The sequence below is a fragment of the Lipophrys pholis genome (assembly GCF_963383615.2).
Source record: "Lipophrys pholis genome assembly, chromosome: 1".
Lineage (NCBI taxonomy): Eukaryota > Metazoa > Chordata > Actinopteri > Blenniiformes > Blenniidae > Lipophrys > Lipophrys pholis.
The window spans coordinates 40191651-40206511 of record NC_137635.1 but is presented as its reverse complement, the minus strand read 5'-3'; the positions used below and the strand labels follow the sequence as shown (position 1 = coordinate 40206511).

The window sequence follows — 14861 nt, the reverse complement described above, 5'->3', positions numbered from 1 at the left end:
TCTCGAACTTCTTGTAAAGTCAAACGAGGGAGATCCCACGCTTGATTGCAGAGCTGTGAACCATCTTGAATGAGGAGATTTAACCGTTTGAGTCGGTGCTCTTCATGTTCATTGTATTTTACCACATTTCAAAAACACTCGCACACTATGTGGTCACAATTTATGATCTCATTTTTCATCCTTAGTTTTGTGACAAGATACTTGGATCTCATGAAAAGCAGCATTTTATTTTAGTTTACTATGGCAATCTATACATGCATCATCTACCTGCCTACCTCCGTGTGTGTGTGTGTGTGTGTGTTTGTGTGTGTGTGTGTGTGTGTGTGTGTGTGTTTACACATGAACACACTGTCTCTGTCTTTGTGTTCTAGTCATATTTAGATTTTTGTTTTTAAATAAATATCACATTTACTGCAGTGTTAACATTGTCCTTGAGGACTGTTACATAAGTTCAAGCCTCGGATGGTGCCTTGTTTTATCTGGCATCTAAAGCAAATTTCTCTACATGGTCCCATTTCACAGCAGCTCCATAATGTCTCCAACAACCTGGTAGCAAAGAGATTTTCGAGTGGAGCTCATATGAACGGATTCCAGGCCCCGTGGTCTGTTTCTGTGTAGATTTAATTAGGCTCATGAGACAAGATGGGCCTCATTTCACCCACCAGGTTATATATGATATGTGGCTTTTTGTTTTGCATTCTCTGCACAAGCAACCCAACCACCCAGTAGGAGTCATTAGTGCAGTGAAGCCATCTGCACAACTGCAAGCTCAACGGTGGAGCGCTCCACAGCTGGGGATTGAACTCCACTCAATGCAGAGGTAGGGAGACTGTTCTGCCGCATCCAACAGGCACAAGCTATAAGTGAGCTGAACACCCGCGCAAGTAATTAATATTAAATAACGTCTTGGATGGAAGTGCTAGAGAATTACAAATAAATTGGATTTATACTTGATGTCCCACACACATGGCAGCCAAGAGAAATCTCACTTATGTCATAGGAGTCCCACTTTATTATCCTCATTAGTAGAACCCATGAGCAAAAAATACCGTTTTCTGTCCAGCCTTATGCACTCTAATACAATAATTCTCTCAAACGGTCTATTTTTATCATTCCTGTAATGTTCAGATAAGAGACTAAATGGACTTATTTTCATCATAGGTTGCAGGTTTGAGGTCTCAATGTTGATATATACATTTAGAACTGATGTGTTTCTAATTTTCCACTCATACTCATACACCTTCACTCAGAGGAGTATACAGTATGTGAAAGAAAAAGACGTCAACTTAAAAGACCTTCATGTAATCCAATATATCTCTCCCTTTATGTCACATGAAGTAGATTATTATTTGAATGCAGAGAAGAGTGTTGATTTTGGAGTCTAAGCTCTGACTTTATCGCTCTCTGTAAGGAACTGACAAACTGAGCGCAGCACATAGAGATGTGTGGAAGTGATGATAACAGCTTTCCTATCAGGGGAAATGTAGACATAGTGCCTACAGGTGGAAGCTGCCAAAGTGTGTAACAGTGGCACAAAGGATTTGCTTCATTAGTATGTAAGAGCTAAAATCCTTCTCAGCTCCCAACTTTATTGTCGGACCAAAACTTCCACATTGGAATCCAGCCAAAATGGGAACATTGAAAAAAATGTTGAACTCCCGATTTCGATGTTTTCTCCGTATTTTACCTATGATATGGAATGGAATGTATGTGGCTGCAGCAGATTAATAATAATAAATTAATAAAAGTCTTGGTAAAGTTTACAAACTTTAGATACATAAAACCTTCATAATTAATGACAAAAAAAAGGGAAGTATCATCCCTTTATTGTTATTGTCATAGAAACATGTCATGTGACACAGCTACAGTTTAGTTATGTTTAGAAATCAAAACTACTCAGTTTAAGTAGAGAAGGTGTTTTTGTTTTAGAGTGTAACTTTAAAGAGAAATTTATTTTCTTACTTATGTAAATCAGGTTATGTGTGTTTTATATAGCAGTATGAGCACATATAGCACATTTCTGACATTCTTTATGTGACGTAATGCATCGGAATGAGGTTCTGAAATGGGCGTATCTTCCAAGAATAACAAGACTTGCTTCGATATGTTAAGTTTGCAATTGAGCGTGTGGATTATTTGTGATGTGTCTTGATACAGCGTGACAGTATTTGCTCCCCTGCTGCATCCCCCTCTCTGTGCAGCTCTATGGTATTTCTCTGGATCTGGAACGTGTGAACTGTACAGCCGCTGATAGTAGAATGACAGGAGTGTGTATGGGGCATATATACCAAGTAAATAATAACAACAAATAATCATTCCAGCCACTAAAGATATGTTTTTGCCCTCCTCATGGAATCAATGACATATGAATCAAAACAGCTCTGATGATCAATATTCAATCGATGGATGGTGTGCCAAATAACATAGAATATATATTGCCAACATGTTTTTCTCTTGACAGGACTGGGCAGTGATGATAAAGTGAGAGAGTTAGTTAGATGGATCAAAGATAGGCAAGTATTGTTTTTATCCTGTGATTAAAAACTAAAGTCCAAATGGACATTATTAGACTCAGATGCTTAAGGATGCTTCAATAGGTCCCATTGAGAGCTGACTCAAAGACAGCATCCGCAGAGCTCTGCGGTACACACTGCTTTGGCAAAACAACTGTTTCGGACTATATGGTAATGAGAAGGGGGAGCATTGATCTCTTTTCTGTGATAATGGGTGACAACTCTGATTTCTGACTTCAAAGTCAGATTTGATGCATGCCCATCTACTAGAAATGGCTTACTCCTCTCTGCATCTGCATCAGTCTCCTTGTGACCATCTTCATCAACATAGCTCAACACGATCATTTCAAGCCTCATTCCTAAGTGCACTCTGTCATCTGCAGCCACTCCTGACTAATAACATGCATGAGTGAGCGATGAATTTTGACATACATTTTCCTCAGTGAACACTTTTTTCCTCTCCTTTTATCTTTTAATAAATGAACGAGCAGGTAGTACAGTTCTGATATTAAAAATGGAGGTAGAAGCACAACATAATTCAAAGCTGTTGTCATTAAATGGAATGTCTAATATGGTAGATGATGAAGAATTTCCTCAGTCTTCAGTCCTATTTTGACATACTGTGCCCTTGTGGGGAAGATCAATGCCCTATCAATGCCCAGCCGCTCATCTGAGGACCCCCGCGTCTTTTTCTCCATCACACAGGCCGTATCTTATTTTTAGATGAAAGCCATTCCACCAAGGCATATTGTTATGAATACAAGTGTACAAAGGGAATATTGCAAATTATGTGCATTTTCAGGAAATTTCCAACCTTATCTCCATTTCTGTTTGTGTTTCTTTGTGTTCGTCTGTGCGACTTCCTGCTGGTGCGGTGGAGTCCGTAATACTCTGTCATGTCAATTGATTTATTTCCTTGTCAGGCTCCAATGCCTTTGTGCCCACACACACACACACGCACACACACACACACACACACACACACACACACACACACACACACACACACACACACACACACACACACACACACACACACACACACACACACACACACACACACACACGCACACACACACACACACACACACACATGCACACACACAGCAGGCTTACTAAACTTACATGAACAGATGTTTTAAGACGGGAAGTAACAACACCCCTCCTACCCCCGTCACCGATGTCAGCACTTTGCAGTTTCAACCCCATCACTTCCCCTTTCACTGGGCAACATCCAAAGCACACTCATAAATGACTATTTGCATATTATCACCATCTACAGATGTACAGTTGTGTTTATTGATGCTGCAATACAGGAGCAAAATGGGGCAATTCATGCAATGCCGGGTCCCCAAAATTAAGTTTTATACCTCAGCTAGACATCATGGGATTTCAAATTAGTGTAACTGCTGTGTGCTGATAAAAATAACTGTTTAGTTCAGTGGCACTTCTGACAAACCGATTATTGTGGAGTTAATTTGCTTTTACACCAGCCTCTTCGGGGAAAAATGCGGAGGTGAAATCCTCTCTCTATTTTCTCCTTCAGGTTCTGCTAACAATATGATGACATTGTGTGGAAAGCTAACCAGCCAGGCTGGTTCTGGTCAAAGAGTTGTATAATTGAAACTGAAAACATAAATATTATTTAAAAATGATCAAGTGAAATAGAACTAATGATTTGTTTCCATTCCCATTCTTATTTGGAGCACCTTCTCTCCTGTGTGCATGTATTGATTTTGGTGGTTTTCTCAACTGGGCATTTGACAAGTTGACAAATACATAAAGTGAAGGTAAAGTACTGCTATTTAACTTGATCTCAGTGATTCAGGGATCTGCTTCTTACCCGAAGGGAAAAGATAGGTCCAGTTTATAAAATCAACGGGATGTGACTGCACAAAGTTTAGGGCTTTTATTTCGATAGTTACCAAACACAAGGTAAGTTATCATGATACGTGAGGAGTTTTCAATTCATATTTGTATGTCTGGCAGCAAGTGTCTTTGTTTCAATGGGCTTAGAAATGAAACTCAACTCACCATCAATGTTATGCATGAATTCCATATTTAAGCACCGGAGAACTGGGTCTTTTTCCTAACCACGGGGAAAGGAAGCTTTTTATCACACAGTCTGTCCCTGTACCGAAACCAGACCCCGATTTCAAGAAAACCCACTTATATAATATAATCTTTAATTTTGTTAAATGGCCAAGGGAAATGTTCCCTATCTTTCTCTGTCTTCCTGCCACTGAGACTGTTTCACTATGAAATTATGAGCACCTCATTTCGATCGAATATGAGAGAAAACCGACAAATGAATAATTAATACAAAAAAGTAAAGTGAAAAGTAAAGAAACAAGTGTGGAATGCATGTGTTGTGTTATTGATGTCGGTAACATACATAGTACTTAGGTAGCTTGTGCCAAACCGATCCGTGACAGAGAATATAGGTCAGACTACCAGGAACTCTTTTTATAATCATTAATTGTCCACCTGACTTCTCTATCCTTTTACATGGGCCACATATTTCATCAACATAGTTCATCGTAATCTCCGTGTTGAGCAGTTGGAGTTATGCTTTCGGCAGAGAGGGATGTAGTTTTTGACAACAATGTTGGCGGGTGGGTGGACAAAAAGGAAAGGAGAGTGGAACTCATATCAATATTGATGCAAAAAGCTGTACAAATGTATGTTTTTGTGAAACAAAAAACAAAAAAGTGCCACACATAATAATGTAATGCTGAGATATACTAGAGCCTCTGATTAGGCTATAACAAGAAATCTCAAACATTTTTCACATCAGATGACAGCAACATTCTTTGTTTGGAAAATACTGAAACTCAGTAATTCAGTCAACATCATCTGCTTGGTGTGAGGTGAGTGTGCGAGGAATCGGTGATCTCGGGGTGTGTGTCTGTGTGTGGATGTTTAAGTAAAAGTAAGGAACTGCCTGTTTCCTTTCTGTGGTTGCTCTTGTTGCAGGTGATTATCTGAGCCCACCCTCATGTCCTCCTCTGTGCCGCACGCTGCTCCCTTAATTGTTGTCAGGTGTGAGTCGTTCCTCTGCCCTCTCCCTGGAGTGTAAATATTTGTCTGTGCCAGTTCGTCTCTCATGTCTGCTCCTCAGGGTTTGTTCCAGCTCTGCCTGGTAGTTTTCCTTGTCTCGTCTGTCAATTCGGTTTAGCTCCCTGACCTTGGCTGCTCTTGTCTTTTGGGTATCCCTTGCATGTACTTTTTGCCAGTTTTGGACTTATCACCTGCGACTAAACTCTGCCTGTATCTGAATTATACTGCGAAGCACATACCCGTGTTGCAGTCGTGCGCTTGCGTTTCCAGTCGCTTCCTTGACAAAATGTCTGTCGTTTGAGTTTAGAGTTAATCAACTCAACAAGTTTTATTATCGATGTGTGAGAGGCGACAGCTCTGCTTTACTTTGTTATTAAAAGAATTGTATTTGATGTTTTTCAGTCCGGTCTGTTGGTGAAATAGCTTTATTCATCATCCAGGGGAGATGAATTTCATTTTTCCTCGAGGCAAAAATGATTAAGTAGATCAGAGGTGGGGATATAGATCCTCATCCCTCCCTGCAAATCGCACTCTGGAGTTATGCACAAAATTTACTGACCTATTAAAACATTTCTATTTAATTCTTAAAGGCACACAAGAGCTCCGTGGATTGAGGGTCTAACAGTAAGATCATTTATTTGCTATTTAATTCATAGGCGGTTTGTGAACACACCTTATACGAAGAAAGAAAATCAATTCAACCATTATTAGGAAGATGTGATAATGTCAATGTCTCATATTTGCTTCATCATACTTGGAAAAAGTACCAAATTTCCCCAAAACAAACATAACAGAAAAAGTAAGGAACTGCCTGTTTGGTAGACTATTTCTGTGTTGCAACAAGGAAATAAGATACTGGGGGAACCTGATTATTTCTCCATGAGATTGTAGATAGATCATATATATATAGAAAAGATGTATAAACCAGATTAACATCGATCCATCCATTCTTTACAGCTTAGTCCATATGGGGTCACAGTGGCAGTATAGAGAGTAGGATTAAGTTGAATACCTATAATAAACCAACAGATTCTTACAAGTGATCAGAAGTTGATAGAGACAGCAGAACATCAAGCATCAGAAAATACAGGTGTTACAATAACGTGAGCTGAGGTGCATACCTATAATGCCACATGTGTGAGGAACATACATACACTTATACATATACTTCTATATATATACACACTTTTTTCTTTCCATATTCTTCTGATTGACGTTTAGTGATCTCCGATCATGTTTGTTTGTAGTTCACAAATACCCCAAAAATAAACTTTAACCTTTTGAAATGGGTAAATGTGTTTTTTTCGTTTCTATGACGAACTTGCTATGCAAAATACATCAAAATAGAGAAAGCATATGTTCTCAGGTAAAACACAAGATCTGTCACTATTTTCAGCTTGTTGGTTGTTGCCACTGCGAGCAGCATCACAAGCGCTTTGAACTCTGAGCTAAGATGGATTTTTTTGGGTGGAATCACATGCTGCTAATAAATGAGCCGAGCTCATCTTTGCCTCTCGGCACAGCACACGTACGGATTTATCCGTGAATTTTCCAGATCTCACCTTGATCTCCCGAGTTCACCTGCGCTGCTACTCCTTAATGACATTTCAGACAGGAAAAATGGCAAGCCCTGTCAAAGCACTCTAATTTCTTTAATAACCTTCAATACCTTTATAGGCATCAATTAACTCGGCTGGGACCGCTGTTGAGAGGAACGAATGATATCCGGGTCAAGTTCTGAGGCGTCGGAGAGTATATTAGAGCTGAACCTTCCACCAAATGACAATGTCTTAAGACCAATCTTGACTTTAAAACAAATAAAGAGCAAATTAAATTTAATGTGAGCTTCATTTGTGTATCTGACGGTGCCAAGGTCTCCGCTGGTTTCTTTACCAACGGCACACATTCCCTCGCTCCAACACAGACATCACATTTGTCTCCATCTGGCCCAGAATGCACCTATTCCCTGTTGCTTTCCACTGTGTCACAACCAGTTTGTCTTTCTCCATTAAGGCTCTGATGTTCTGGAAGGAGCGAAGCCCAGACTCAGTGCAGACACATTTTATTATTCATTACATTTTATTCTTTCCATCTCTGCAGCGTGTGGCCTTGCTGGTGGTACAAGTGGAAGCACGGAATCAGTGACCCCTCTTATAATGCTCAGGATCTCACACTTAAGGAAGACATTTACCAACAAGCTTCGCATTATTCATATAACATCACACCCGATGATCACACTGGTAATGGGAAAAGATAAACACAGAGGAATCAAAATGCTACAGAGTCTATAAAAATACAAATATCTCTGTCATTTTTTTTTTTGTTTTTCATATTTCCTGAATTATTACTTGAAAATTGCTGAGGTACAATGTGTCAGATAATGCTAAAAATGTGTTCTCGGAAACAAACCACGATATCACCTCAAGCAAAACAAACAGGGTAACAAAAAAAAAAAAAAACCTTTTATGAATAAGCAAAGCCAGATGCTTTCTTTATATTTGTAAGTAAACAATTGTCCGGGTGTTGAAGCCAGGGGGGTTTTTCTCTATCACTGATGTGGCTGTTAACAGTAAGCACATCATTACAGGAAGCAGAGCAGGTATGGGAAACCAAATGCGAGCGGGGTTTGTAAAAGACGTGGTGGCTCGTCGTGCGACGGGTTAAATAATTTGTGGCCTGCTGCTTTGCACGTCAGACACAGACACAACAGCATGGAGACGCTGCTTTTTCTATTTCCTCAATTCAACTACATGGCCCCAAAGGAGGAAGCGTATTTCAAAACGCTTGGTCCAGAGGACTTGCAGGCACCAAAGATGAAGGACGACAACAGCAGGTTCGTATCTGAATCCCAGTTAATTGCTGACTTGATTTATGAATGAGTACTTTCATGTTTCTTTAAAAGGAATGCATCAGATTCTCTCATAAATTGAAGTGGTGATACTTAAATCATCAGAAAAAGATTCAGCATCAGTTTTTGTTGCATGTCCTAATTTCCTCAGTAAATGTGTGACGTGTCCATGCATAGTGACTCAAAGCCAAATAAAATCAGCATTATATTTGTCGATTAGTTTGTCTTTATTTAATGTATGTATATAAAACGTGAGCCCACATGACTTGTGATGTGTCACGAAGAGGTTGTGTAACCTATAGTGTGACATGTAAACCACTCTCGAAATGTGTCTCTTAGGAGAGAAGTCTGTGATAAGTTGCTGATTTCGTGAATGGCGCCAGAATTGCAAATACAGACAGTTTGTGGAACTTGATGTATTTTTCTTCCCTGTTTGCAGGCAGAAAGACAAAGAGAGGAAGAGTCGACTAAGCCTTTTTCTCACCAAGTCAGGCTCCCATGAAAACGTCAGTCCCCATAAAAAGACAGATACGACATCAAGCAAGTGAGGGGAAAAAAATCATTAATTTCACATACAAGCAATATCTTGGACAACTCTTGTTCATTTTTAACCTCCGCTTCCTGTGGCTTCAATGACTCATTACACACTCACACAAACATGCCATCTCCGAGAGCAACCCAGACTTTTTTTTTTTTTTTTACATTTGCTGCATCATTAGAGAAGAGCTGACCGGATCGCTGATATGTTGTTGTTTTTTTTCTTTGCAGCATCTCACCAGAGGCAGCTTTGCAATGGAGTGACTCCTTTGAAGAACTGCTAAAGCACTCAGGTCAGATTAATGCCCAAAGAAACTTTTCAAAAAGAAAAGAAAAAAAAATCTAGTGTCAACTTTCTGCCAAAAAATGCAGTCTCTTATGCCGTCAAACAATTTGCTCTATTTGAATTGTAGACTGTGACAGAGCACTGCGAGCAATAAATAGTTAATGGGGAGAGCAGTGCAAGTTTCACTACATCTTTTAATGTTTGTTAGTTCAAATTGTAATACAGAAACTGTGCAACTTCCTCCTAGTCCGAGAAGTTGCACTTTAGAGCCACACTGAAACACTAAACCACCAAATATGCTCATCTGGGAATGGTTATAATAGTCAGTGCCTTGTATTGAAGATGTCTGTATAATAATAAATATAAGTATTACTGGGCATATTATGGTTAAGATTACATAGCACTTCTAAATAATTAAATTGTTTAGCCTAAACAACTTTCAAGGTATCTCAACCTCAAGCTGCACTTCACACATTTACTGTGCATAACTTGTTCAGAGTTAACTCTTTTTTTCTTCTTCTTCTTTTCTACACCGCTTTACTACCGTGACTATTAGTAACACTGAGTCTGTGCTTCTGCTTCTCTACATCAGATGGGGTACAAACCTTCGCTCAGTTCCTCAGGACAGAGTTCAGTGAGGAAAACATTGAGTTCTGGTTGGCCTGTGAAGAATACAAGAGCATTGATTCAGAAACAAAACTGCTGTCCAAAGCCAAATATATTCATGCAGTTTTTATTGAATCGGAAGCCCCTAAAGAGGTATGACACAGTATCTTTATAGATCATAAACTGTGCAACTGAAAAAGCCTGTGGTTAAGTGTTTTCTCTCTATATTTTTCACTGATAGCTTTTGGAGGTTTGAAATATTTCTTTCATCGCAAAAAAGAAAAGAAAAAAAGAACCGTAGGCGGGTTATAAAGCGCTACATAGTCATGAGCCTGCAGCATGTTGACCTTTGTAAACAATCATTGGGAGCAGCAGCTCACTGAGGTCATGCATCTCTGTGCATGCACCACTGTAAAGCACGCTGGGGCATTTCTATGTGAGACACTTGTGGTTGTGAAAAAGGTTTCCACTTGCCCGGGTGTGTTGCAACCACCATCTGATGTGATGCTTTTGGTGCTTGCTGCAGTTGTGACCATAATAGAGTTTCTGTTTAGTGGCGGGTTTGGAAAACTTGAGTCAGAGTCTCCCACACACTTCCATTTTTAAGATGAATGTATATGTAAATATGTAGCAGACTGAAATGCTCCGAGACGCAACAGTAAATGAATGCAACCTTCCTTACTGATGGAGGAATAAAGCATTGTTTCATACACATGGATATTTGTTTGTCTTTTGAAAGGAACTTTTTTTATTTCAAATAGAAGTATTATAGATTTTTTTTTATTCTCCATGGATAATATTGTCATAGTTAAAACACATTAATGGAAAGAAGTGAGTAAACTAACACCATATTCTCTGGTCACTGGTGTTTTCAACCGCCAATGACGTTCACATCCCATAATGACCAAGAATGACAATCTGTGTCCATATAGAGAAAAACAGTCAAAAATGACCTTAAATTTAGAGCTGTGTGCATATCCTTTAAACCAGAAAGATTTTTTTTTGTTGAAACATTTCAAATTGTTCTACTTTACATTTCTCTCAATGTGGATTTGGGGGTTTCCCTTATTCTCTTGTCATTGTCTGAGGTTTTCTCAGTCAAAGACAAATCTACTAGGGCCTTCAACAAATCCCCTTTCTACTGTGTTTTCAACACTTTTTTTTTTTTTGTAAAATCTACCACAGAGGACATGTAAATCCAAGACTCTTTCAGCTGAAGACAAATGCAGCCATTACCACATTTTGTGATCTTTTCTGTTTAGTCTTACTGTATATATGCATATGCAAATTTTAGCGACTGATTCGGTGTGGTCTCTTTCTACGCAGGTCAACATTGACTACACCACCAAGATGGAAATCCAGAAGACCATCGCACAGCCCACAAAGGGCTGTTTTGAAGCGGCCCAGATGAAAGTCTATAGCCTGATGAAAAAGGACTCCTACCCCAGGTTCCTGCTCTCTGACATTTATCTGCGTCTCACCAGGAGGAAAGGCCCTGGAGCCACCATGTTTCGCAGAAGGTCACGCTCCTGTGTGTTCAATGAGAGGGGAGAGGCCACAACTGAGCCGTCAGCCTGGTAGTGGGCACAATTACAGGAGGAGCAGCTCGCTCTTCCAAACATTTTTATGCAGCAGATAAACCGTGATTTGCAGCACAATTGTTGAAACATAATGTGTGGTGCGGAAGTTTATTATCCGCAGGTTTGCTTCTGCAGAGTGCTTTTATTTTATAACCGCACACTGCACCATGATAACTTGAGAGCTATAATAATTTAAAGGAACATTTTGGGAAATGCGCTTGCCTGTTTTTGTGCTAAGAGGTAAATGAAAACATGGCTACAAGTCTCGTATGTATGGTAAGGAGGAGCTACAGCAGTTGGCATGTTTCGCTTGGCATTAAGATGAGAAATAGGACGAAACAGACGCCCCGAATCTATAAGTACTTTAAAACAACTATAATTCCACCTCAAATGCTAACTAATTAAAATGTTATATTCTGACAGTTTAATTCGTCAGGAAAAAAAAAGTGATGCATTATAGAGTCGCAGGAGGGTTTTAGGTGGGACATTCCCTGGCTAAGTGCAGATAAGGTAAGTTAAGTTAACTGTCTCCAGGCAATAGCTTTATGTCATGCAGACATGGGAGTGATATCAACGTTGTCGTCGAGCTCTTTGCGAAAAAAGTAAGAAAGCAAAATTTTAACAATTTCAGTGTTCAGGGAAGACAGCTGGATAAGAGCTGACCCAATTAGCTTTCTGGGTTGAGAATACATTCTGAAAGGTTATGAGGCCACCATGTCACAGTCATGAGGATATTTGAAAAGTATTGGACGCCCTCTGGCCAATCACAATTGAATATTCTCAGAATGAAACCATGTTACTCTGCAGCATGGTGGAATGACCTAACCGTGCTTTTTCTCTGAGCCGCTGTACAGCTTGTGGCTTCATCTTCTCATAGATGATTTACTAAGACGTCATCAAACCTTTTCTAAACTTGAATGACATTGTGATGGTTAGAGACAGAATTTCAGCTGAAGTGCCTCGATGCTACTGACAGAACCCAGCCAGCCGTGTACACAGCCACACTGAGGCTGCTCTCCTGACTTTAGACCCGATACACTTCAGTCGCTCTGTCTTTCTTGTCTGGCAGTTCCACCTTATACAATCATAATAATACAGTTGATGTTGTACACAAGGTAATATGACATTATTTCATTAAGATAAATCCTTGAATGTATTCATTGTACTGTACAACCCCCTCCAGAATAATTTACAGTGACAGCTTACAGATTTAATGACTGCACAGCACTGAATGTTGTTTTACAAGCGGTATACACCTCATTCTTCTGCTATTAATCAAAGTGTCTCATTTTACACCAAGAAAGTGCATATATCTTATTTGAATACTAATATTATGTCATGTTAATAACAAATGTCTTGTATTTTGCAACCATCTAATAATTTATGTATGACTCGGAAGAAGTGTATTGACTTTCTGTTGTAAAATGTACATACTATATTATATGGAGTAACCCAAATAAACACTTTCCTATGAAAGCAGTTTTAATGAGGCCTTTACTGGCATTAATTAGTTTGAATGACCATTTTCAAATGTGACAAATGGAGCCATAATCTGTGCATATTATACCAGTGGGGGAAATTGTGATCGCATGTAGCTCTCTTTTCCAAATCACTGAAAAATTAATAGACCTTATCAAATCCCACCACTCCAGCACAGAATTATTCATATTACTGTACGGTATATGTATGCACAAGCTATACTTCTTACAAAGACAAATATGGATTAATTCCAAACTGTCGCCCCCAACCTCTTGAATATGTATGATGAAGAAACACATCCCTGCACAAGACGCTGTATACACACACAGCTCCGGTTTACCTCATTAACACAGATGTTAGGCTTTCTAGTTGCTTTCGAAGGAATAAAGTCCATCTTAGAACCAGTCACTGTCATCCCCCCCAAAAAACCAGTGTGGAACACCCCACATGTCAAATTAATTATGCATCCATGTAGACGGCAGCAGCATGCCTACGCTGTAGTACCAGCAGGCTTCTCCCACAAGAAGTCAGTGAAGAGGAGCCTTTGTTCTAATGGACTGTTAACAAAAGTAGAGACTCAGCTAGCCTACCAAATACATCACAGCGCAAGATTAGTTGCCCGCTAAGACTTTGTTGGCAGTTTGCATGTTTCTTTCCCATTGGTATTTAAATTTGTATCTCAGGCTGAGCTAAAAGCCTCTGAAATCATCCAGAAGTTAAAGATGTATTGTGCAACCTCTGACAGGGAACAAAAGAACAAGAGAGCATTTTGCCTGGAGATATGAAGCTTGTAAAGCACGATGAGTACCAGTCTAAGCGGAGTATAAAATGAAAGGATTTATTATACCATGTCTAATAGTGGAGGTTTTTTTTTTACACAGATTCCCACTTCATTTTTCAAGTTGGGACTTGGAACACAAAATGCAGAAACCAATTAATCTAATAAGACATGATGTATGTCGTTACAGTGTGTAAGTACAAATATGTAATGCAATTTTCCCTGATGTGAAGAAGGTATATATAATGCCAGGTAATTATCTCTGAGAAAATAAACACCTTCATCTCAGCAGATCATCTATCAATGAAAGGAGGAGAGTCAGACTCCCATGTCACTGCTTTGCCTTTGCTTGCTGCACATAAGGTAAATGCAGTACTTTGAGTTAGAATGTGATTTCATAATACAGAATTTACAAATAAATAACGTTTAGAATCTAATGGGACCTCAGTCTCAAAAGGATAGCATCGCAGTGATGAAGCCAGAAGAGGCTCACTGTTACACAAAGCGAAGTCAATTGCACATCTAAAGTGGGTCTCTGGAAGTTCAGGCTTTGTTCCATGCAGCCTTGTCGATGGAGAAATGCACCTTTTTTTTTTTATGTAAACCCGAGGCTGTGATCTTTCCCATCACCGGTTTCATCTGAAGAACTGGTTTGTCCCATCTCCGAAGCTCTATATTCTGACCCTGCATGAGCCAAATTTAGCGAGAGATGTGCTGACTCCCAGGCTCAGATATTGAGTTGTGAAATTTTCCCCTCTTATAAATCCATTTGCACCTGATGCGGTTGGCCTGCAACGATATTGACAGACCTAAATAAATTTCGCTGCAGCTGAAAACAAAAGAGTGGGTTCAGTTTGAAAGTCTCAAGGTGAGAGTTTGTATCTTCCCCTATAAACACTGAACCTCCACTGAAGTGTTAGAAGCATATTTAGCGGCATCTGTTTATGCAGGGGGAGAAAGGATACAGCTGAATGCCAAATGAACGACAACTTCCCCTGAGTCTTAGAACAGATGCATGTTTATCAGTAAGTAAGTGGCAGGCTTCTGGAAGTAAATCCTAGCATCGTTTTTTCTTGAGTAAAGGTTAAATGTTATAAAAATCAATTGTTAGAGGAATCATCAGCTTTGTTGAACCTGTCGAGGCAAGGTGGAGGATAAAAAACAACTTATCTAT

The 14861-nt window shown here is 39.4% G+C and overlaps 1 protein-coding gene across 1 annotated transcript; it reads left to right on the top strand.

Moving 5' to 3' along the window:
- Positions 1 to 8171: 8171 nt before the first annotated feature.
- rgs18 (regulator of G protein signaling 18) lies at positions 8172 to 13974 on the top strand. The gene is made up of 5 exons (XM_080483179.1): positions 8172 to 8406; positions 8861 to 8965; positions 9190 to 9251; positions 9837 to 10003; positions 11177 to 13974. The coding sequence occupies exons 1-5, from the start codon at positions 8285 to 8287 to the stop codon at positions 11429 to 11431; spliced, it is 711 nt and encodes a 236-aa protein (XP_080339305.1). The 5' UTR covers positions 8172 to 8284; the 3' UTR covers positions 11432 to 13974.
- Positions 13975 to 14861: the final 887 nt, after the last annotated feature.

Excerpts from the sequence above, each read along its gene's own strand:
- rgs18 (XM_080483179.1), top strand. The coding sequence starts at position 8,285 with ATGGAGACGCTGCTTTTTCTATTTCCTCAATTCAACTACATGGCCCCA. Across the intron at positions 9,252-9,836 it reads AGAACTGCTAAAGCACTCAG|ATGGGGTACAAACCTTCGCT; the intron begins GTCAGATTAATG and ends TCTCTACATCAG. Across the intron at positions 10,004-11,176 it reads AATCGGAAGCCCCTAAAGAG|GTCAACATTGACTACACCAC; the intron begins GTATGACACAGT and ends CTTTCTACGCAG.